Below are 25,781 nucleotides of genomic sequence, written 5' to 3'. Positions count from 1 at the left end.
AAAAAAAAAAAAGAATAGCCAAAAAAAGAGCTACTTTAACTGAGGAAAATCGTTTGAATATTCATAGTCATAGATAGAGACTTTTACTTTCCATGTCTGAAAACAATTTCATTATTTTAGGCTTAAAATTTGATTCAAAGTACATGAATTTCAGAGTACGAGCTTGTAACAAGGCTGTAGCTGGAGACTATTCTGACCCAGTGACCCTAGAGACCAAAGGTAAGAGCAGTAGTTGTTTGCGTATCATAAAAGGAAATCTGACATCTGAAATCATTCTAGGTTTTGTGACAAGAAGCATTTCGTGTGTGGCTTAATTCCTTTCCTACTTTACTACCCCAGCTCTGACTTTTCCCAACAGTAGAAATTATAAGGCTAGGAAAATAGGACTAAAGTAGTGGTTTTCATTAGATTTTCCTTTATGATTGCATTATATGGGTAAAATAGCTTGAGATAGTAGTGTTTTATTTTCTCCTGAATGCTTAGTTTACAAATTTTAAGCTTGTGTAAAATATATAAGCATTGCTGAGATTTGCTCAGTTTATTCAGAGAATACCTTATGAATCAATAATGAAGAAGTACCTATTTAATATAGTCTAGTCCTCAGATTCCCTGAATCATCTTGTTATTACTTACCATTGATAGACTTTATACTTTCATTTGTGTTTTGGAACTTAAACTCAGGGATCTTGTGCTTACTTGGCTAATTTTGCTCACTTGAGATATGCCTCCAGCCCAAGTTTTTTCTGGTTGTTTTGGAGATGAAGTCTTACACACTTTTCTACCCAGGCTGGCTTCAGATCTTAGCCTTCTAAGCCACTAGCTCCTTACTTTATTTTATTACTGTTTATATGAAGGTCTTTACTTAATCACTAGAATCATTTTTAGTGATAAGTAGACTAGATATTCCTATCCATACTACAGATGAAGAAAGTAGTTAAGCATGTTACATTGACCAATCTCTAGATTGTTCGGAAGTATGAATCTGTTTTTGTGTTCTTTGTCAGCTTTTATTATAGCCTTGAAATCTCAGTTCTAGACTCTGAGAACAATTTGCAGTTAGTGAGAACTCTAAAATAACTTAATTGAACACAGAAGAAATTTTAGAAAGGCCTTTATGCTAGAGAACATCACATGCATTAATCAATAATTGAAATATAGAGGTTTTCTATTTGCTTAAAGCAATTTATTTTGGAAATGCAAGATATCAGTGTTTATCCTAACTTTTTCGTAGCCTATTAAGGAATTTTATTTACATTTTTACTGAAAACCTTCATTATTTCTTTCTCAAAGTTTAGTTCTGTTTAGAGGCAGATTTTGAAAGTTAACTTCTTTGTATGACATTTAGTAGAAACTGTGAAATCAGTACATTTGAATCCAAAATGTTGTATTATAAATAAAGACAATGAACAATAGCTCCGATAGATTGTTGAAATTGAAGTGCTCTTTACAGAACTAGCAATAGATTAAAGGATTCTTGAGTCACCAATGAACATTAGGCTCTCTGCATGTTTGTTTTGTGGTTTGATGATGCATTCTTCACAGATGCACTACAGCCTTTGCTAATCCAGCTAATATCCTTAAGTGAAGCAGGGTATTGTAAAGGAATATTCTTTTGATGTATAACTACTAAAGATGAACTTTTATAATTAACATGATTAAATTAATTCGTAACTCATATATGATTAAAACTTTGTGTTTCAACCAACTCTGTGTGTGTGTGTGTGTGTGTGTGTGTGAGCGTGTGAGCACACGTGCGCACGTGCGCGCATGCACTGCTGTGCATGCACATGACAATTCTGGGGTAAATTCAGGGTCTGGGATAAATTCTAGTCCTGAAAAGCCAAGTAAGAGCTTGAACCACACCTCCATTTACATTTTTTCTTTTCTTTTTCGTGGTTAATTGGAGATAAGAGGCTCATGAACTTCCTTCCTAGGCTGGTTTCAAAATCCTCAGGTCTCAGCCTCCTCCTGAGTAGCTAGGATTAAAGTTGTTAGCTAGCAGCTCCCAACCAAGGAAACCTTATAATAGATGATATATTTAAAATATTCTTGGAATTACATTTCAAAATAGGAAAAAAGCTGTGAATTTTAATAATTTGCTTTTAGTTTCCCTAAAGGGAAGCTAATGAATAGTTTGTTACATTGATTTCATAAATTAGTTGGTTTAAGAAATGGTGAGTATTGCAGATATTTTCTCCAAATTCCAAATAATATGAATAGTTTTGTTTCTTTTCTTTACATTGTAAACCACCTGTAACCTGCATCAGACCTTGAGATGTTATGATTAGGAATTTAAACTTTATTCTCTGTATATAGTTTTGAGTCAACTAAGTAGGAGAATAATATGATAGATGTGCACCAGAAAGTGGATATTAAAAATATTGTTTTGGACAGCACTTAACTTCAGTTTGGATAACTCATCATCCCATTTGAACCTGAAAGTTGAAGATACATGTGTAGAGTGGGATCCTACAGGAGGCAAAGGTCAAGAAAGTAAAATTAAAGGAAAGGAAAACAAGGGCAGGTAAGCTAGTTCATTAAGTTTATTATATGAACAGTTCTTTTACAGTAGTTTTTCTGTAACAATAGCACTGCAACTCTTAATTTACATATGGATAAATGTGTGTACATTGTTTTTCATTTGACATTAACATTTAAATTTATATTCTTCATACCAATATGATTTGTGATATTTTAGTAGATTTCAAAGTGGAGGGTATAATAATTGATTTGACACTTGACTTATCATTAACATTTTCATTGCTTTTTTTCTTAGTTTCTTTTCTAATCTTACAAACTTTCATTTCACCATTTTATGTCTGTAAAGGTATATACACTTAGAGATCACTTCTCATACCTGAAGAGGTCTGCACTAAATGACAACTTTCAGCATTTTACCCAGAGTTTTGCCGCAGTGAGCAACTTAATAAATTCAAGAGATGGGCTGAAGGGCCTTTTTTTATTTGTAACAAAACTCAGAATTGTCAAGTTTTGGAGTCTTTTTGCACAGAGTAAATTTTTGTTCAAACTGACATTAATTACAACAATGAATTTTAAAAACCCTCAGCAGGTTTTTTATCTCATTTTATTATAACGTTAAGTTGTTAAGCAGCCTCTTAACAGTTGCCTATTTTTATCTAACAGTGTTCATGTCACTTCACTGAAGAAACATACAAGGTGATGATCTATGTCTGTCTGGTTCTAGGACTTAGTATAGCTAGCTTGGCTGAATAATGTTCAATTTTTCTTTTTAACCAACAAGCAGAAGCCATTGCAGCAGCCTTCATAAGCTAAATATTGCTTTGTGTAGACTGTCTGTTTTAGTAGTTCATGTTATGAATTTACAGCATCGTAGTGTGCTACCTATTATTTGTACTGTGTATGATAACAAAACTAGCTCTGCTTTTAAAATCTTTTTTGAATTATTTTCCCTCATCTGATTTTTTTTTCGTGCTTTTACTTATACCTGGCATTTTTCTTGTGGTAATATATTCAGTATATATCTAACATTGTGGTTTTTATATATATCATAGCTTTTGTATGTATTTTGACATGAGGCGGGTTTAGTGTTCTATATAAAAATTATGCAACTTCAGAAACATCAAAATTAAAAAATTAAAGCCATTGCTGGAATATTAGGAGAGTGCCAGAAAGGTGAATCATTTCAGATTGCACAAGCACCAGTGCACATATTGAAATACAACATCTTTTCTAGAAACTAGAATGTGTTGCCTCTTCAGTTTATTTACTATAGATAAAAGTGATTTCATAGTGTGTTATAGATTATAATAGATTTAATAGTCTATTGAGTTTTTAATCTGGGAAAATTTAGACTGATTTATTTAGCATTTCAGGCTATATTCTTGCTTTCTCTTTTTCTTCTTGTTAAAGGTGTTTTAAAAGTAGACCACTTCTAGATGTTGTACAGGTTAAATATCACTTATCTGAAATGTGTGGGACCTGAAGTGCCTCAGTTATTTCTTCAGGTTTTAGAATACTTGCAAATATATAATGAAATATCCTGAGATTTGGGACCCAAATCTAAACACAAAATCCTTTTTTTTCATAAGCAATTTGAGTATATCCTGAAGACAATTTTATATAGTGTTTTTGGTTATTGTATGTTTTGAGTATGACTCATCACATGAAATCCAGTGTGGAATTTTGTACCTGAAGCATTGTGTCAGTTGTCAGAGTTTTCAGTGTTACTCAGATTTCTGGGTTAGAGGTGCTCAACCTGTATGCTTAGTCTTAAGTTCATCCTTTGCATAAATATTTATTCACTGTAGAGGATGTAGATGTTATAGATTTTGTAGGGATAAATACTGTCTTTGCCTTCAAGAAATTTGCTGTAATTCGTGTAGATGAGATATATACAATTAACAATAATTCTTGATGGACATTATCTATAGTTATGTCAGTGAGCTCAAGGGAAGAGAGATATTCAGAGCTGTTTGGTGTTGGGGTGGTTAGAACAGTGCTTCAAATTGATATTAACAGCTAAGCCTTTACTAATTTACTGTGATTAGATAGCCACAAAGGAAAGAGTTTGCTCACTCCCACCGTTGTTCTTTTTTCTCAGCCAAATAGCATACAGCACAGATCACAGAGGATTTTTCTCATTACCAAAAAGCTCCAAGGACTAGGAAGTGGAAAAGTACTAAGAAAAATTGGAGAAAAGTATTTCTAATACCCCCTGCTCCATAAGGAGGTCTCCATGAAGACAACTGAAAAGCATTTCAGCATAGGGCATCCCTCCCAAAAGGGACCTCTGATTTAAGATGATTAGGACAGGAATGAAGATATGCCTGAGTTGGTGAGAGGGATAGAACTGCAGCTCTCTTTAAAACTCTAGGGTACTAGGGGTGTTCAAGTCTGTTATAAGCAAGGCAGTTCTCACCCAACTGAAAACCATTAAGGAAAACTTCCCTAACCTCTCCCAAGGCCTGTTAGGTAAAGCCTTTTTAATTGTCTCTGATGGTTTGTAAAAGATCACACAAAAGATTTTGGCCTGAAAGGAGACCCCTCAGATGAGTTATGTAGTGTGTGGCAAGATGTGGAAGGCTTTTTTTTGTGTGTATTGGTCCTGGTATTTGAACTCAGGACCTTTTTTGGTAGTTAAGTGGAGATAAGAGTCTCACTGACTTTCCTTTCCAGGCTGGCTTTGAACCACATTCCTCAAATCTCAGCCTCTTTAGTAGCTAGGATTATAGGCATTAGCTACCAGCACCAAGCTGGAAGGCAAATTTGTTACTGGGGTTTGAACTCAGGCCTAGCACTAACTAGGCAGGCTCACTCCTGTTCAGTCATGCTTTCAGCCCTGTTTTTCAGTCATTATTTTTAGGATAGAGCTCACTTCCTACACACCTGAGCCATGCCTACTTTAGGTATGTGGACATTTCTGGGATCACTGCATATACCACTAGGTCCAGCATTCCTTCATGGATACAGAGTCCTTTTCTTCCCACCACTGGCCTTGCTCCATCATCCTCCCAATCATTTTTGGATAACAAGCTTTCAGATGACAAGCCTGTTAGACTTGGCAAAAGGGGGGTCTTAGGAACTTTGTGGTGCAAGGAACTGTGGTTCTTCAGTTCTCAGCCCTCCAAGTAGGTAAGATTATAGACATGAGCCAGCAGCACCCAGCAGGCCTTTATTCTTGAGGTGGGAGGATGTGTTGTATTTGGACTTACATTAATGGGTGCAAGAAGAAAGATACTGAAGCAGATTCTGTAAGTATGAAGAACACTGGTACATTTAATTGTACAGTGCTTGCTAGGGCTTGGAAGGCCGATTAGGACTCAAATCAATAACCTCAGATGCCAAGCAGGAATCAGTCTTAGGTTTACTCTGTACTGGTGAACAAGGTGAGAAGTGGGTATTAAAGAAATTAAGCTAGGTGCTGGTGACTCACCCCTGTAATCCTAGCTACTTAGGAGGCTGAGATCTGAGGATAGCTTTTGAAGCCAGACTAGGGAGGAAAGTCTGTTATTTCCAATTAACCACAGACAGACAGATGGGGAGAAGGAGAGAGGGAGAAAGAGCAAGAGGAGAGAGAATTTGAGGTAGTAAAGCCTTAATTAAGGCAATTAAATGGATAAAGTATCTTTTAAGAGAAACAGGTGGAAGGTGATCATGTTTTACATATGATAATAGTTGTTCTTGCAAAATGTACTTAAAGTTGGAAGTATGGAAGCTACAATGGAAGTGCTCCTTTTCTCTGAAATTAAATTGCCATTCTCAATAGTTATATCTGTTTTTCTTTTCTTCATGCTTCCCCTTATTTCTTTACTATTGGTAAGTTACACTTTTTTTCTTTAAAAATTGATTTTGTGACTATCAGATGAGCTCTTAGCATATTTTGAAAAGATGCCAATGAAACGTCTTTATTTATATTGTATGATTTTCTTTTGCTTTTTATTCTAAATTACCTAGGATATATTTTTCAAACTGTATGTTTCTTCCTAACTCACAAATGTGCCTGCCAACAGGGGAAGAGAACAGTGTATTTATATTTATTATAAAATCTTAAAGCATTGTGTTTCTCCAATTTAGGAAGAATATGATTCAGCATTCCTTTTCATATCTTCCCAAAATTGCATCAAATATACTCTTCACACTTCTTTTGGTGCCAGTCCTGGGACTTGAACTCAGGGCCTAGGTGCTATTCCTGAGCTTTTGTACTCAAGGCTAATGCTCTTCCACTTGAGCCACAGCTCTACTTGTGGTGGTTAATTGCAGATAAGAATCTCATAGAGTTTTCTGCTTGGACTGGTTTCTAACCACAATCCTCATATCTTAGCTTCTTGAGTAGCTAAGATTACAGGTGTGAGCCACCAGCATCTGATTCACATTTAAGAAATAGAATGATTACTTCAAATGAAATATTTTCAGAAGCCTAATCTAAAAAGTGAAAGAAAGGACTCAGAGCTGGCTTCTTTCCACAGTCCCACAGAAGCCTCTGTGACCTCTGTAGATTTCTCTTGAGTTTAGGACATGATTTGAAAACACCAGTTTCAAATGCCATATCTGTCCTCAAACCACCAGGACAGTGAAAACAGAACTATAGTTTTTTTTGGGGTGGGAAAATGCTTGAACTTAGGGCCTGAGTGTTGTCTCTTAGCTTTATTTGCTAAGGCTGGTGCTCTTCCACTTGAGCACCACACTGCCACTTCCAGCTTTTTGGTGGTTAAGTGGAAATAAGACTTTCATTGATTTCCTGCCAGGACTAGCTTTGAACCATGATCCTTAGATCTTAGCCTCCTGAGTAGCTAGGATTATAGGTGTGAGCCCCTGAGACCTAGTTTATTTTTTGTTCTTAGTTTGAGAGACAGACTCTTAGTTCAAGATAAAATATACAGACCACTTTTGATCAGGTTATTAATATTCTTCATCAGCTTTTATAAAAAGAGTTTAAGCTGTGCACTGGTGGCTGAGGCCTGTAATCCTAGCTACTCAGGAGGCTTAGATCTGAGGATTGCAATTCAAAGCCAGCCCATGCAGGAAAGTCCGTGAAACTCTTATCTTCAATAAACCACCAGAAAATCAGAAGTGGCACTGTGGCTCAAGTGGTAGAGCACTAGCCTTGAGCTGAAGAGCTGAGGGACAGCACCCAGGCCCAGACAGCACCCATGACAGACAAAAAAAAAGCAAAAGAGTTTAAAATTGTAATGTAATGTAGAATTTTGTTTTGCTTTTTCTTCTTTTATACTTGTCATTAACTTGGCTGTAGAATTTTATTTTCTTACTACTTGATGACCCATAAAATGTTGTATATTGTATTGCTTAGAAAACCTTTTAAACCAAATCTTAAAATAACTTTTAAAAAGATTCAAAATCATGAATATACATTTTTCTTCATTTTTACCTATTTTTATCACCTATTTTGGAGAACGTCTCATAAAACACTTCTAGGTTTTTCCGTCATCACATTTTTTTCTGCTCTTTCCTGTCTGAACACAAATTTCACAGAAATTTTGATCTTCCTATCCTTACTTACCTTTGCTTATACTTTCTGTTTAAGTGGAATCCTTAGCTACCTAAGTGTCATTTTAAAGCATTTTTTTCCAAAAAGGACCTTTGGCATCCTTTGGAAAAAGATAACTATATCATGTAAATACTGTAGCTGTGGACTTATATAGAATGGCTTGATATCACACTAGAAAGTGGAGCCTAAGCAGTCCTTGAGTTTGTATTTTGAAACTGTCTAATAAATCTGCATGACAGTCTTTATCAGGAATTTTTCTAATACTAGTTGGTAGCTTATTACTAGCTATTAAGCTGACCTTTTCTTAGGAAGAACAAGTCTAGTGCAACTATATTTGAGAAGGATTTTATTTCTAATTAGTGATGAGAAAATACATAAGCATTATCATTTCTCTTAAGGATAATCTTAACTATAGGATAATCTTAACAAATATTCTTAATTTTTAATGCTCTAATTCAGTATAATTTGTTATTTTTTAAATATCTTCAATTTTCTTGTATTGAAAAGCTTAATATTATCCCCTTTACCATTTTTTAAATTTTTTATTGTTGAAGTGATGTACAAAGGGGTTACAGTTACCCTTTACCATTTAAATAGTGCAAGTGCTTTATAATACTTGATAGAATCTTGTGTTTGGATATGAATAATTGCTGTTTCTCTTTTCAAGAGGAATGGTCCAGGGCAAGAATAAAGTTGCTTAGTTTTGATTATGAGAAATCTAGTTTGCCTTGGCTTTTATGTAAATTTAATTCTAAAATGTAACCCCAAGTCTTCCTTGATTTTTTTTCTCCTTCAGCAAGTCTGTCTCATTTTGCTATTGCTCCTTATTTTAACTCTGTGCTCTTTGTATAAACTTGCTTGATCTGCATGACATGTTTTCAGCCTGCTTTGCAATGGTAGCCTTCTACATTTGAGTGTTTACAATTGACACCTCTCTAATAATAGCTAAGATCAAGTGATGCTGTTTTTGCAACATAATTAGAAATCTTTCCATGGATTTGTTCTCTATTTGTAATTTTGTTTTATGAACATTCCCAACAAAAAAATAATTTGTTTTTCTTTTTCATTTTTTATATAGAAGTGGTACACCATCTCCCAAACGAGCATCCATAGGCTCCAGGCCACCATCAGTAAGAGGCAGCAGAGATCGTTTTACTGGGGAATCATATACAGTTTTAGGTAGGATAAAACACAATGTTGTTCATGGCCTAGATTAAAAGCATCACAGTCACACTGGTGGGGTTTTTAGTAATTTGGAACTAGAGTGGCTGCCTATCTTGAACGAATCCTTGCAGAACTTTCTCCAGATTGAAACCTAATAATTATGAAGTTTTTATGATTGATTTATTCATACTTTTTAAAACTATTTTACTGATGCCTTACATATATATATATATATATATATATATATATATATATATATATCTTGATGGAATAGTAGAAAAATAAGTTCTGAAGCATTTTCTATTCAGAAAAAATAAATACAAAAGTAAGATTACAGTAAATTCTTTGTGTTTAGTGTCTGTTTTAACATGATGATTTTCATAGAAGGAATAGTTGAATTAGCCAAACATGATGGCACAGACCTGTAATCTAAGCACTTGAGAAGCTAAAAAAGGAAGCTCAGCTTTGAAGTCAGCTTGGGTTATATACAGAGACAGAAATTAGTCTTTTGTCTAAATAAGTAAATTAAAATGAAATAAATAATTGACTTGTAAAATATAGATGAATTAAAGTTTGTGTGCTATTTGTAGAATAAATGATAAGTAAAAATTTATATGATTCATAGGACAAAGTAAGTCTTTTTTCTAATCTTCTATAGGGGACACTGCTATTGAAAGTGGACAGCATTATTGGGAAGTCAAGGCGCAGAAAGATTGCAAATCCTACAGTGTGGGAGTAGCATACAAAACTTTGGGAAAATTTGATCAGCTGGGAAAGACAAACACTAGTTGGTGTATCCATGTCAACAACTGGCTACAAAACACATTTGCAGCAAAACATAATAATAAAGTCAAAGCTTTGGATGTTTCTGTTCCTGAGAAAATAGGTGTGTTTTGTGATTTTGATGGGGGTAAGTTTACTTATTTTCTCACTAATCATTTCATCACAGTTGCTTATATTTCAGTACTTTTCATAGTTAATTTATGTAAAATTTCCTTTAGTCTTGTGTAAGAACACCTAGTCTAACTAGGTTTTGATCACAGGTGTAGGTTCAATTATATAATTGAATGGAAGAAAATAGGATATTTGCTTGAAGCCATGGAAAAGGAATCAATTATTATACAACAAGTCTGGAAGATTTTGCTAATTTTAGACGTGGGCACTAAAATTTCTTCTGTTTTAATGCCTTTCTTATTATATTGTATTACCTATTTGTAAAGAATGGTAAAATCATATTTTTAAAGTGGAAATAGACCTCAGAAATTACCCAGTCTATTTGTTAAATTTAAAATTCTTTTTTGTGGGAGGGGAAAGTGGGTTTGAAATCATGGGCCTGGATAGTGTCCCTGAGCTTTTTTGCTCAAGACTAGCACTCTACTACTTGAGTCAGAGTTCTACATCTGGAGGTAAGAGTCTCCAGACTTTCCTGTCTGGGCTAGCTCCAAAATGCAATCCTCAGATCTCAGCCTCTTGAGTGGCTGGGATTACAGCTGGATTACTGGCACCTGGCTAAAACTGTTAAAGGCTATCTTTGCAGATAATTTCCATTCATATATTGGAAGAACTTATATGAGGAGTGGGGTGGAGGTGGTACTAGATACTAGAATTTGAATTCACTGCCTTGGTTGTCACACTCAGCAGGCACATGCTATGACACTCTACTACTAGAACCATATCTCTAGCCCTGCTTTTTGCTGTTTTGGGGCAATGGAGGGGGCAGTGATGAAGTCTTGCAGACATGCTGCTCACACTGGCTTCAAAGTGCATTTCTCCAAATCTCATTATCATGAGTAGCCAGGATTACAAGCATAAGGTACTGGGGGCAGCATGGAAAGACTTTTTAATATGAAATTTACTGTCTTAAAAGGTGTCCTACTTATTAGGCAGCTTTTGGTGAAGCTTTTCTAAAATGGACTCATTTATGTCCCTATAACTTAACAATGTTGCTCTTAAATTTTTCCATTTGAATAAACACAAATTATGGTCTCTAATCTACATTCACAGGATAAACTTCCTGTTAAAAACTACTTACATTACTTGTCTTGATCTGTTGTTATGGACTATACATATTTTGTTACTAGCTGTTTCTTTTATAATTGAATTATTCTAAACACTTAAAATCATCTATGGTCATTTACTAGGCTAGCATATTCCATAAAGATTGGTTCTTAGAGTAGAACACACAACTTATCTGACTGGCATAAGAACAGTGACTTGGCAGCAATGTTTGTAGTAGTTTTTACTACACTGTTAAATACCTTCTACCTATATTGCTCTTGTAGCCACCTAATCTATTAGATCTCTTCTTGCAGAGTTCCATCAGATTGTCTTTTCTTTCAACAGGAAGTTTAAGAGTTTCCTGAGTTACTATTTATGATTCAAGAAAAGAATTTGTTACTTTTTTAATAGATTTGACTAAATTTGTCCTGTTCAAATCATCTAAAAATTAACTTGATAATTTATCTTTTGAAAAAAGATCTTTAAGGTTCTGGAATTATTTAATAAATATTGTCTCTGAGGGCTGGGAAGGTGGCTCAGTGGTAGAGCGCTCGCCTTGAGCTGAAGAGCTGAGGGACAGCGCCCAAGCCCAGAGTTCAGGCCCCATGACCGGACCACCAAAAAAATATAAATAAATATTGTCTCTGAAATGAGAACTAATCAACAATTATGAAGATCATATAATAATGAACTAAGGAGCAAAAATATTTCCATACATGTTTCTAAATTGACCCTTTAAGTAAATAATCCAAAAATTTATCATTTTAAGTAGCAAATTCTAGGAAGTATCAACTTAATATCAACTTAGTCACTGAAACAAAAGATAAGAAAAGAGTTGATTTATTTCTAGTGTGACACATTAGTTTTGGTGCATTTTTTATTTACCCACTTGGATCTAGATAAACTATTTTCCTTGAAATAAATGACCAATTTATACTCTTTTTTTACTGCCAAGAGAGCAGTTGCTAATTTTCTTCTTTCTTCTCCCATACTCTGATTCCACAAAGAGAATAGAGAGAAGTGATTGGTAGCCTAAAGCAAAAAGAAAATAGTAGGAGAAGCTAATCTGTAGGAGATGAGATTTTTTTGTGCCTTGAAACATACTAGTACACTCACCTTCAGTGGTAGAAAGGTAGCTCTGTACATTTTAGAAAACCATAGCCATATTATGAGAATCCAGCATTAGAAATACTGGAGAGTAGCTAGGCACTAATAGCTTGCACCTACATTCCTAGCCACTTAGGAGACTTTGATCTGAGAATTGAGGTTTGAAGTCAGCATGGGCAAACAAAACCAAGAAATCCTCATCTCCAGTTAAACAGCAAAAAGCTGGAACTGGAGGCATGGCTCAAGTTGGAATTTCAGCCTTTAGCAAGAAAGCTGAGCAAAAGTATGAAGCCCAGAGTTCAAGCTTGAGTTCTGGAAAATAAGTATTAGAGTACATGCTTAAAGAGAAGTGACTTGGGTTGGGGAGATAGTGTAGCCTTTTTTGGAGGCAGTCTTTATAGAGCAGGACCATTTCTATTTTAACTACTGAAACTATATTGCCTGATAAGTGTTTTTAACATAGGAATGCCTAGTGCTTTTGGGGTGATTGGTAGCAAGGACCTGAGCAGTGGAGAGTCAAGAGGAATGGATCTGTTCGTGTGAAAGTAGAATTTACAGTACTTAGTGACTAAAGATGGATTGTGGATAATAAACAAGAGTTGGAGATGATCCTATCCGTGTCGGAGGATGAAAGGGAGGATAGAGTCTAGGTGGATAGCAGCATAACCAACCATTGACATGCTTAGCAAGCCCTTTGAAGGGAAGCTGAGAGGGAAGGAGGGAGAGTGGGAGAAAAATGAGGGAGGGGGTAACAATGTTCTACAAGAAATGTACTCATTACCTTACTTATGTAACTAGACCTCACAATAAATAAAACAGTGTTTAACAAGAAATGTACTTACTACCTTATATATGTAACTGTAACCCCTCTGGACATCACCTTTACAATAAAATTAAATTAAAAAATAAAAAATATAAAGAAAAATTCAATGTTTGACCTTAGAAGTAGAACTGAAGCTATTTGTGATAGCATCATGAAGTGATATTTAAACATTACTGCTCTGCAATTTACTTTGTAATCACACATAGGTTACTTAATTTTTTAAAGTAATAGATACAAAGTCCTCAGCACTTTAATAGTATGCATAAATGCTAGGTTCTTTATGCTGGTTGTTGCTTTAATAAGTGCAGTGTGGAGAGAAAAAAAAGAATTCTGGACAAAGCGGTAAGAACAGGTTTCTGCAGGGATAGGATTCAAATCAGAACAGTCAAGAAGTAACAGCAATTGCAAGGAATGCCATTGGTTGGACATTTACAAGGTCAGACAATTGTTTTAGGAAATGATATTGTTAAAATACAGACCAGAGTAGATTTTGGAAATTAAAAAGCTGGCAGTGATGACTGTACTGTGTGTGAGTGTGGTTTTAAGTAGTTAGAACACGAGTTAATGGAAGTAAATAAACCTTAGAAGGTGAAAGCATTTGGATAGAGCAGAAATGAGGAGGATGAGAAAACTTTGACTTTTACTAGGCTGATGAAACCTTTAGCTAAAGGACAGTTAAACAGTTCAGGCCAAGTTCTGGTGGCTCACACCTGTAATCCTAGCTACTTAGGAGGCTGAGATCTGAGATCTTGGTTCAAAGCCAACCTGGGCAGGAAAGTCTGTGAGACTCTTATTTTCAATTGACCATCAGAAAACCGGAAGTGGCACTCTGGCTCAAGTGGTAGAGAGTTCACCTTGAGCTAAAGGGCTCAGTGACAGCCCCCAAGCCCAGAGTTCAAGCCCCACAACCTCCCCCCCAAAACCCCCACAAAACAACAACAAAAAACAGTTCACACATGAATAGGTAAAATAGACAGATTATGCAATTCTTCTGGAAATCTTGAAAAAATAGGGAAGAAAATTGGACTTTGGCTTTTCTTTAAGCATGTTTATTGATTTTCAAGTAACAATTATTAAGTCCTTTTGTTCATAGGTTACAGCAAAAAGTAAATGTCAAAATATAATTTATTCTTAGTGGGATTATATGTTGGGCTTAATTAGATGTTATAAATTTTGTATAATAAATTAGCTACTTTTCTTTCAGGTCAGCTTTCTTTTTATGATGCAAATTCAAAACAGTTGCTGTATTCCTTTAAGACAAAATTTACTCAGCCAGTACTACCTGGTTTCATGGTTAGTATCTAATTTATATTTTATTTGGTTTCATAACTAAGGAGAATAAATGATGCTATATTATTTGGAAAGGCAGAGTGTATTACTTTTTGGTCGTATTCATCTTCCTGTCCCCAAACCACCATCTCCAAAGTCTGTGCTTTCTATGTATTTTTAATATGTTTTATTGAAGCAGGTATTAATACATAAAAGTACGTAAGTCATAAAAGCATGAATTTTCTTAGATTGTACTTTCTTTTCTAATACCTAGAACAAGAAATGGAACCTTAATAGAACCTTAAATGTCTCTGTGCCTACTTCTTTTCTCCTGGCTACTTTCTTTAAGAGTAACCACTATTACAAATTGTAATTCACAAAATTCCTCATCTTCAACTTTGTGTAAATAGAACCAGACAATATGTTTTTAGCTCCGAATATTTTGGGGGGAGGGGTGGAGTGAAGGTGGAGAACATTACTGGGGCTTGAACTCTGGGCCTTATGTTTGTTAGATGCTCTGTCACTTGAGTCATGCCCCCAAATCTTTTTACTTTAGTTATAGGGTCTCATGTTTGTGTCCAAGCCACATTGGACCATAATTCTCCTATTATACTTCCTGTGTTTCTGGGATTACAGGCACATACCTCCAGGCCCAGCTGTTATTGGTTGAGGTGAGGTCTTAGGAGCTTTTTGTTTGGACTGACCTTAAACCACTGTCCTACTAAGCACCTGGGATTGTAGATGTAAACTATCCTCTCGAGCTTGGATCAACATTTTGTGAAATTTGTCTGCATTTTAAGTGGTTTTAGTTCATTCAGTTTCATAGGTGAATAGTTTCCCTTTACATGGCTATATTGTAATTTGTCCATTCTATAGTTGGGCTTGTGGGTGATATCCATTTGGAGGTTGCATTTACACATGTATCATTCCAGACTCAAAGATTGATTTATATTAAAAAATTAGTTTCTTCACACAAAATGAGACATTTTTATGTAATTCATTTGAACAAAAGTTATTTGTAGCTGGCACTAGTGGTTCTCACCTGTAATACTAGCTTCTCAGGAGACTTATATCTGAGGATCATGTGTGAAGCCAGCCAAGGTAGGCAGTTCATGAGATTCTTGCCTCCAATTAGGCACCAGAAAAGCCAGAAGTGGGGCTCAAGTGGTAGAGCACTTAGCCTCGAGCACAAAAGCTCAAGGAGAGTGCCCAGGCCCTGAGTTCAAGTCCCATGGCTGGCATCAAAACAAAGTACCTTGATTATTGGCATTTCTCTATACCATTGGGCTGCTGTGGGGTATTCTAGGATCTAGTTAGTTAAGGACATTATTCTGAGTAGAAGTTTCCATAATTTGGTACTTCTACAAATTAGGATGTTATATTTCAAATATAGACTTGGTGGAATGTTTTGTATGTGTGTTTTCTATTATTATTGCTAAGTATAACTCCCCACTATGAAGAAAAAGTGCATATGTTTAAAACACATATATTCTTTTAAAATTCACCAACAAAAATTTTCAATCTAGAAAACCTAAAATCTCGAGCATAGAGCAATGCTAATAAACAGTTCTAGTTCATTAAAAATGTAAGTGATGAAGCCAGGTGCTGGTGGCTCATTTCTCTAATGCTAGCTACTCGGGGTTGAGATCTGAGTATTGTGGTTCAGAACTAGCCCCAGCAGGAAATTCCGTGAGACTCTTCTCTCCATTAACCACCAGAAAACCAGAAGTGGTGTCATGGCTCTAGAGGTAGAGCGCTAGCCTTAAGCTAAACAGCTCAGAGACAGTGCCCAGGTCAGAGTTCAAGCCCCATGACCAACCAAAAACAAAATTAATTCCTAAAGTTTTGCTTGTTTCAGAATATACTATAAATAGAATTATTTAGCATTTGCCTTTAGATTGTATAGATTAATGCATTTAAATTCACCCCTACTATTGTGTGTGCATTTTTTTCCTGGTGCTGGTACCAGGACTTGAACTCAGGACCTCATGCTTTCAGCTTTTGCTCTGCTTTCTTGCTCATGGCTGATGTCCCACTACTCGATCCATACTTTCAGTCTGGCCATTTTGCTGGTCAATTGGAGATGGAGTCTCATAGACTTTCCTGCCTTGGCTGATTTCAAACTAAAATCTTCTTAAGTCTCCTGAGTAGCTAGGATTATAGGCATGAATTACCAGTGCCTGGTTAATATTCCTTTTTCTGTTGCTGCGTAGTATTTCCTATTTGCATGTACCATAGTTTGGTTGTTGTTTTTTGTTTTTGCTTTCTCGTGTTAAGTGTGCTTTGCAATACTCTGGTTAGAAACTGTGGCCTTATACAGGCAGTGCAAGTTCTCTAACATTGGCTTACATCCCCAGACCTTACTTGTTTGTTTTTTTTTTCTTTTAAAGACAGGGTTGTACTATGTAGCCCTGGCTGCCCTCGAACATGTATTTTTCCTGCATCCATCTCCAGAGTGCTGGGATTGCAGGTGTGTGTGCCACCACACCTATCTTATACCACAATTTATGTATGCATTCACCTGTTGAAGGATATTTTGGTCCTTTCTTGTTTGGAGCATTTATGAATAGTCATATTAATAATTACGTTATAAATATACACATATGAGTTTCTTGTGAACAAGTTTCACTTCTCTTGAAAAAATATATGAGTAATAGTGTTCCCAAAGTACAGTGTTCATTTGGCTTTATAATAAACTACAAAAACATTTTCCAGAGTGGCTGTTTCTTTTTGCATACTAGCAGCAATCTATAAGTGTTTACACATCTTTCCTATTATTAGGTGTATTGCCAGTTGTGCAGATTAGTATCAGAAATGATGGGCAATATCTTCTGCCTAGATTAATCCACTTAAAATTCAACAGTCCTGACTTGTCTTTTGTTGGGTGCAGCTTCAGTTGCTTCTCCTACCACAAAGACTTACTTTGGCCCAGGTAGTTCTAAAGTAATCCTGAATTGTTCTGTCCCTCCCCCCAGTACAAAAGTGAAGCTTGTTAGCTTGAGATGTTTTGTTATTCATACATATGAAATTTTGTCTTTTTAACAGAAATTTAATCACTGGGGTTACAATTTGATTTGAAATCTGACTGGGACTTTGATTTTTGTCTTTTCTTAGGTTTGGTGTGGTGGACTTTCTTTGAGTACTGGGATGCAGGTTCCAAGTGCTGTGAGAACACTTCAGAAAAGTGAAAATGGAATGACTGGCTCAGCTAGCAGCCTGAACAATGCTACTACACAGTAATGCCTACTCAGACTATGTTTACCCTCCCTTTTGATTGGGTGGCCTTTCCTGTGCAGTAACTAACCACAGGAAGTTGTGAGTGATGGAATTCAGGTTTACTATGCCCTGCTTTAAGGCCTGGAATCTTTTAGCTTAAGCATCTACAACAAAGCATTCACAGTGTTCTGCTATGATATATAGAGGCGCAAGCAGTTAGCCCCCCCCCCCAAAGACCAATGTCTTGAATAGTAAATGGGAAAAAGGCAGTGTTTTAAGTATTTATTAGGAAATTCATTTTTATGGTTCTTAGATTACTTAGGTTCTTCTGTAGAGTTTTATGATATATTGTGACCCTAGGAGCTGGGCTGCAATGCTTTTAAAGCTTGCCCTTTTTCCTTTCCTGTTCTTGTTTCTATCATATCCTGTTACTTAGTTCTTACACTGAAGCTTTAAAAATACACAGTCCCCCAACAATTCATAAAAATGGAAATCATTCATTGGGGATGACAAAAATGTTTTCTTATGGTTTATTTTCCACTTTTTTATAAATAAGTTGTTTGCTAAATTAACTTATTTATTGATTGCATATCATTTTCCTTTCTAATATACTGTGATATTTCTCTTGTGTTTATAACTCAAAGTAGAGTGGAATAAGCGAACACTTAAACAGCTTAAAATTACCCAGATTTCGGTTTTATGCCTTCTATACTAACATAATGGCAGAGGAATATATTTTACATTTTGCTCTGCTTAGATTAGGTAAAAATTTTACAACCTTTGTTTTCTGATTTTGTTATCTAATTTAATTCTACCTTTAACCATTATCGTTGATAAAATTCACACTCAAATTGGGCACTAATTATAATTGTAACTGATTTTTAGCAGTTAAAGAGTGCCTATTTAGAAGTTAAAGTTATATAAAAGATACTCAACTTTTATCTAAGGAAAGATAGGTTATCAAAGGAGATGCCTAAAATGTTCTTTACTGGAAGAATTTATATATTCATTGTAATATGAAGTTTAAAAAACTTGAAAAATACATATCTCTGACTTATTCAAGTTTTTCAATCTATTCAGAGGTTAACTTTTTCTGTTTGTTACTCATTTGCTTTCTAGAGGCATAATATACTTATCCAAGACTTATTCCATAGACATCTTTCCCAGACTTGGAGGGGAATATGTTGAACAATGAGTTAAAAAAACTATTCCTAAAAAGCCAAACATTTCAGTAATAATTGTAATTCAAGTTACAAGTTGAACCAAACTAAAAGTTGTAATTACAGTATTTTAAGAATTATTTGAGCATTTTTATAAGAATTTCATGGGCTGGGAAGGTGGCTCAGTGGTAGAGCGCTTGCCTTGCATGCATGAGGCACTGGGTTCTATTCCTCAGCACCACATAAGCAGGAAAAAAAAAAGCCGGAAGTGGCGCTGTGGCTGGAGTGGTAGAGCACTAGCCTTGAGCTGAAGAGCTGAGGGTCGGTGCCCAGGCCCAGAGTTCAGGACCCACGATCCAACCCCCTACACACACAAAAAAAGAATTTCCTTAATTTTTGAAACTTAATTTCTCCTGTTGAGTTTCTTTCATTCTCGTTTTTTAAATCTGCTGACACCTTCCCCCAAGAAGTGACTGGCTGCTTACATTTGAGTGGCTTTCTACATAAGGCCTGTGGAATAGTGTATTCCCTCTTAACATTTCCTGTTTACTGATAGATCATTTTGTGCTACTGATAGAACAGATTTGACCTAGGGTATTGTTTATTTCTAGAAGAAAATTGCTGCATTGTGTGATAACATCTTGGTAATTTTAAAAACTATAAACAGTTTAGAGAAATAAGTATGTCACTAGTCAGTCTTTGGTAATCCAAACAAATATTTCGTTTTTGTTTCTCATGTTTTGAAAGAAATATTTGGATGTTCTGCTTCCTTTAGAAGGGCTATTCTAGGACCTTAGGAGATAAGAATGAATTTCTTTTCATAGGCTCAAACCTGAAAGCAGTGATTTAGTGGAATTGCTTTATGCAAGTAGCTACATGACACTAAAAAAGCCAGATGTTCTTGTACAGAACTTTATTCTGTTATGTCTCACATAATTGTGTCTTCTCATTAAGCCAGTGCCTTTTCCTCTTAAGCATGCTCCTTGCTCCATGTCCGGTATCAACTGACAGTTAATCCAGACAGCATGACATGGCAGTGGTGAGGACCTTCTGTTGAAGGGGTATGGAGAAAGGAAATACTAATCAGGAGCTGGAGGAGTGTGTATGATTTCTTTCTAGTACTCCTACCACCATTTCAAAGTTTTCATAGAAAGTTTTCTAATATTGCTGGGAAGGTGGCTCAGTGGTAGAGCGCTTGCCTTGCATGCTTGAGGCCCTGGTTCGATTCCTTAGCACCACATAAGAAAAAAGAAAAAAGCCGGAAGTGGTGGTGTGGCTCAAGTGGTAGAGCGCTAGCCTTGAGCTAAAGAACTGAGGGACAGCGCCCAGGCCCAGAGTTCAGGCCCCACGACTGGACCCAAAAAAAAAAAAGTTTTCTAATATTAATTTGAAAAATACACTAACTTCACTAGGAAGAAGCTTTGTGGTAATAAATAAATAAATTCAATAAATCCAGAGTCCAAATTTCCTTTACAAGTAATACCAGGTATTGCATGATATGAATATTATGTCAGACTAGGAATTTGAGGGTTTTCTACTCTCTGCTTCTTCCTAAAGGTATCTAAAATTAAACAACCATATGGTATTTTTGTTTTAAGATTTTTAAATTTTGTTAAACTAATCAGAGAGTTTGTTACCCTAATTTTTAACCTAAAAATAATAAAATATAGTGCCTATTTTTTAATAGTTTCAAAATAAGGTAGCCATTAACTTGATCATAATATATGACATAAAAAATATTGAGCTCCTTTGCTCAACTTTAATGCATTGTGAAAATGTTAGTACATCTTTTTAAACCTTCTTTATTGCTTTATTTACCTTTTTTGGTGGGGAGGGGAGTGAGGTCAAACATGATTGCTTCCTATAAAGGAACTGCATGAGAGGTTGACTAATGGATATAACACAGGTATAAAAATTATGTTTTATGAAACATGCATTGAGTATTACATTTCTTTTTTAGCAAATGAATTCCAAACCAGTTTTATTAAACTGTATATAGAAATGAAGGAGCTGCCTTAAGCACTTTAGAACAAGAATTTAAAATTCATTTTAACCTTTCGGCTGACTATGTCACATGCATCTTTAACTTTTGATCTGTAGATGTATATCAAGCATTTAATCACTAATGCACATAGAAAAAGTGTCTTGTTGAATGTTCCAGGCATAGGTAAATGAATTAAAAGTATTAAGGGCATGTGTGTCTATATATGGGTTTAACTGATGGCATCTGAATTATTTTGACAGTGAACTACTATTACACAGCTAAACTTGGCCTACTTGCTCTGTTTTGCAAATAGTAATTTCCCCTTGTCATATAAGAAGAAATATTGGCTTGAACATACTTATTAACTTATGAAATCAGGGCATCAACAATATCATGCATATTTTTGAATTTTTGGAGCTGGCCATTGGTGGTATAAATATTTGTGATAAAAGCTTTTAATTAGGCTAATATATTCCATTTCATTAGTTACCTAAAATGTTAGTTTCTCTCCATATTTTCTCATAAATTATTTATGTATTTTAATTATTTCCTTTAAAAATCATTGGAAAAGTTGCAAAAGGATATATACGTAAAATGAATATTCCAAAGAATATTAATAGTAAGACAGTGTAGACTTTCTACTATAAAATGTATGATTCTAGGCTAACTTTTCAAAACATAAATTCATTTTACAGCATATTTGTTAGATGGGTGTGTGTTTATTGTCTATTCATATAAAAAATAGTTTTTTGGTTTGGCAGTCAAGATTGAGATTATTTGTATTCACATTTCCAAAACTAGAACAGTTTATTATACACCTCATTCTGCTGCTCATTCTGCTGCTTTTTTTAGGTCATGATAGAAACTGCATTTTTAAAAAAATGTTTTCAGTCAGAAATTTTTAAAGGTATATTTATTATAGCTTGTAAGAAACACTCAAATTAACTGCATAGAATAATGGTTTACTTTTTTATAATCACATAAAATAGGTCTGAAAATCTTCTTTCTTGATTTTATTTTTGCACTAACTATATTCTTTCAGAGAAGCATATGATCAGCATAAGATTGCTAAATATCCAGGTACCCATCAAGTTATTTTTAACCAAGATAATGTCATAATTCCAGCAGAACTAAAGTATTATAAGAAACCATAAATACTTCTGTAATCATCACAGCAATATTACCTCACGTTCAGTATGGTTTATTTTGGTTGTATCTGACAGTATTTACATTCTGCAGTCATTTGTGATTCTAATGTCAAATATGACAGCTTTCTTACCTGAGCTGTATGATTAACCTAAATAATTTTAAAGATTGTGAGTTTGGAGTTTATGTGGATTGAATTTGGTATGTGTTGTTTTTATTGAAAGATATTTTTGGACAAGTATATACAAGTCATTGTTGGCTTAGTAAATAAATACCAGAAATTGCCATGGTACTTTCATCTTCAGACTAATTATTAAACTTAAAGAATATTTGTTATTTCTTGGCATAAAGTGCTAACTTAAATCATTATCATTTAAGCTATTTTAATTTAAGCTAGTATGCTTTCTTAACATGGTACCCAGTCAAGTAAGCTGGTCCCTAGGAATGGACCACATTGAGGGTTTTGCAGCATGTAGTGCAGATGGTAGGAGAATGTGTTTGCTTTGGTTAGTAGCTTAGGTTTAAAATAAGTCAGATTGTTATGTGATTGGCAAAACAGCTTCATTAATCCTGGAAAGCACAGGACTATGAGGAGAATCCTTTTCAAAAAAATTTTTTTTAACATTTCCAATATCTCTAAGGTACCAAAGCAGAGTCTAAGTTCATCTTCTAAGAGAGATTCTTTAAAATCAAATTTGTGGTTAATTCATGCTATAAGATATATAATACCTAAAGTTTCAAGTCATTTATATTAAGAGCCACTGGTCTTTAAATTTTTCTCTAGATGATATTAAAAAGTCTTGGAATCGTCTCTTCTAATCACCTTAGCAGTGTCATATATTAGCTCTGTCACCTGTGTATAAATCATCCATCACCTGTGGGCCTTTGCTGCCTTACTTGTAACACTTCTAACTTGTTCAGCCTACCTCACAGGGCTGTTGTGGGGGATAAAATGAAATGAACTATGTAATGTTGCAGCTTGAACACAGTCAAGTCCTATGTAAATGGAAGGTATTTTTAGATAAGAATGGATTTAAGTGTTTGGATACTTCAAAATGCCGTTTACTTTGATAAAGCATGTTATTCAGTGGTATTACCAGTGATTTCAAATGTGATTTTAAAAATAAAACTTCCTATTAAAATGCCCTTTAATATTATTTAGTTCGTGTGTGACTTGTGGTCTTTTTATAGTTTCTCATCTATTTCAAGGCTTTGTAGAGTTGTAAAGTTCTCCCACAGCATTAGTGTGGTCATTGTAGAACAGTCATAAATACACAAATTCGGCTACTTTTCCACCCAGGAATTTGCACTTTCAATTTAGGGACTTCCTGGTGCCACATACAAAGAATAAATTTGTTGTAAATGATAACGTAGTGTTTCCATTGGACATTTGATATCTTTGTCACGTTGCAGTTAATAAGATGAACACTTCACAGCCTTGCTGAGTAACCTGCATATCATTTATATCTCCCCTGATTCCTTGTTTTGCTTTAAATGGGATGTTATATTGTTTACAAGTTTTCTTAATCTACAGATTTTTAGTGTGTCTGTTATCTGAACATCATTTTGCTATTCAGCTGTGATAATAAAAATTTAATTCCTCAGGTTAACCCTTATACCATGGATTAAAACCATGAATAAACTCCTTAGGAAGGACTAAGTGCTGCAAAGTAGTATTTTCGTGAGCACATTGCCTCATTCCTTTAGAAACAAGTGGGAGCTTTTCAAATGGTTTTCAACTTTGATCTAAGGTATCTAAAATAGGGTAATTTGTAAGCTGAGATAATTGTATGTTTTGAATGTCCGGATTAAGTTTTTACAAAAATACCTGTATTCTTTCAACTAAAAATTAAACTTTTTCTGCTTTCTTTTGCTTCTGTGCTTTATTTCTTTCAACCTATTTAACATGTGTGTTTTGGGGAATGAAAATGTCTATAACATCATAGTTTCTTTGCCCAAAACATTGTAGAACATTGCTGTTTAATTCCTTACATTTTTGGTGCTCCCAATACTAGTCTTGAACTCAGGGTCTGGTGCTCTTGCCTAGCTTTTTCACTCTACCACTTGAACCACACCTCTGCATCTGGCTTTTTGCTGGTTAATTGGAGATAAGAGTCTCATGGATTTTTTTTGTCCAGGCTGGCTTTGAACTGAGATCCTCAAATTTCAGCCTCCTGAGTAGCTAGGATTACATGCATGAGCTACTGGTGCCTGGTTGTTAATTCCTTTTCTCTTGCTTACACTAAAAAATAAGCCAGAATTCACTATAGCATTATGACAGTAAAATATAAGCAATCTTAGTGTCATCTGACAAAAGACAAATCTTGGTAGCTCTGATGACAAATGTCTTTTCCTGACTAGTCTAGTTACCTAAACAAAAGAATATGCCACCAGAATTTTGAAGGCTCCTCTTGTCAACAAGTTCCATCAGCAAAACTACCATAATTATTCTACACCTCCCTTGAATAAATATAATATAGGATAAACATGGTGGCCCACACCTCTAATCTCAGCTTCTTGGAAGGCTGAGATCTAAAGAATCTCAATGAGTTCCAGGCTAGCCTATGCAAAAAGTTAACGGAACTCCCATCTAAAGCCAACCAAGCTAGGAAGCCAGGCAGAGTGGCATGTACCTGTGTACCCACTGCATAGGAAGCATAGCATAGGTAGGAAGTTCAGGTCCTTGGCCAGGCAGGGCTGAGGGAAGTCAGGAATTGACAACATAGTTTAAAAGCAAAAAGGTTGGAGGTGTGGCTCAAGTACTTGCCTAGCTGGCATGAGGCACTGGATTCAAACCCTGGGATCTAGATACATAAACTATTAAACTTGTTGGCTTCCTTAACTTGAGGGTTTATTGGTTTTTGTTTTTTTTGATGTGCAGCCCATCATGGCAGACTGGGATCTTTGTACACTCTGTCTTGTCCATGTTTTTTCTTACCAGATCACATTCTATGAAACATTATACAAGGTCCCCACAAAGGGACTCAAAGTGCTAGCAAGTAACTTCACAGCTATAACATACACTGTTAATGGAAGATAGCTCTTCCATTTTGATAGCTCTTCAGCTAGTGAGATATTTTAAAATATGTCAAGACTGATCTCCATTTGTAATTATCCCCAGAACTCACAGTATGTTTGCATGGACATACCTGAGTAATTTTTGAAAGATGGATGTTTATTATAAGGGACTACTTTCACACATTCTTGTAGATACAGTTATAATTCCAACTGTCTTAACAAAGGATATAGATTAGAGTGAACTGGTTGGTCCCACAGCTGACCCTCTAGTCACCAACTGACTTGTATCTGACTTGTATGTTTACCTTATTAGCTGTGTGTTTCAAAATTACCGTTTGTACCAGTGGCAGACATCGTTAGATTATTCAAATGTATTAACTAATGGAAAGAACATGTAAAGATACTTACAAGAAAAGCAGAAATATTGGAGAGAATGAGCTTAGAAAGTTATAGAGAAGTCCAGGAAAATTATAGACTTATAGACTTCTATTTCAAAGTTCAGAATCCTGAATTTAAGTTCCTTCCCTTGTGTGGCTAAATTTAGGCCCACTTTACTATTACAGAAATCAGGAAGTACAGATTATGCACTATGTGGTGTATGTAAGAAAAACTTTTTTTTTCTTTTTGCTTATGTGGTGCTGAGGAATCGAACCCAGGGCCTCATGCATGCAAGGCGAGCGCTCCACCACTGAGCCACCTTCCCAGCCCTGTTTGTCCTTTTTTTACGGTTGTCTCTACTCACACTAGGATATGGACAAAGCCCCGCAGACGGTATTGGGCAGCCTCTGATTCTGCATCGGTGCGCAGACAGAAGGACCACCTTCCGACTGTAGCTGACCGTTCCTCGATTCCCAGTGTCAGATCTAGAATGTCGGTGAGCCGCGGCTGCTACGTCCCCCTCTTCCGAAC

General features: G+C 35.4%; 1 protein-coding gene across 1 annotated transcript in view; it reads left to right on the top strand.

Moving 5' to 3' along the window:
* The window catches only part of Fsd1l (fibronectin type III and SPRY domain containing 1-like), a 61,378-nt gene extending 43,232 nt beyond the window's left edge, over positions 1 to 18,146 (top strand). The window contains exons 8-13 of the mRNA XM_013023231.1: positions 121 to 219; positions 2,395 to 2,524; positions 9,066 to 9,166; positions 9,810 to 10,061; positions 14,284 to 14,372; positions 17,463 to 18,146. Coding sequence (XP_012878685.1) covers positions 121 to 219; positions 2,395 to 2,524; positions 9,066 to 9,166; positions 9,810 to 10,061; positions 14,284 to 14,372; positions 17,463 to 17,588 — 797 coding nt within the window. The 3' untranslated portion in view covers positions 17,589 to 18,146. The remainder of the gene's footprint in view (positions 1 to 120; positions 220 to 2,394; positions 2,525 to 9,065; positions 9,167 to 9,809; positions 10,062 to 14,283; positions 14,373 to 17,462) is intronic.
* Positions 18,147 to 25,781: the final 7,635 nt, after the last annotated feature.

Source organism: Dipodomys ordii, unplaced genomic scaffold (assembly GCF_000151885.1).
Source record: "Dipodomys ordii isolate 6190 unplaced genomic scaffold, Dord_2.0 Scaffold67, whole genome shotgun sequence".
NCBI lineage: Eukaryota > Metazoa > Chordata > Mammalia > Rodentia > Heteromyidae > Dipodomys > Dipodomys ordii.
The sequence above is the reverse complement of the archived record's forward strand: the minus strand, read 5'-3'. Positions and strand labels throughout refer to the sequence as shown.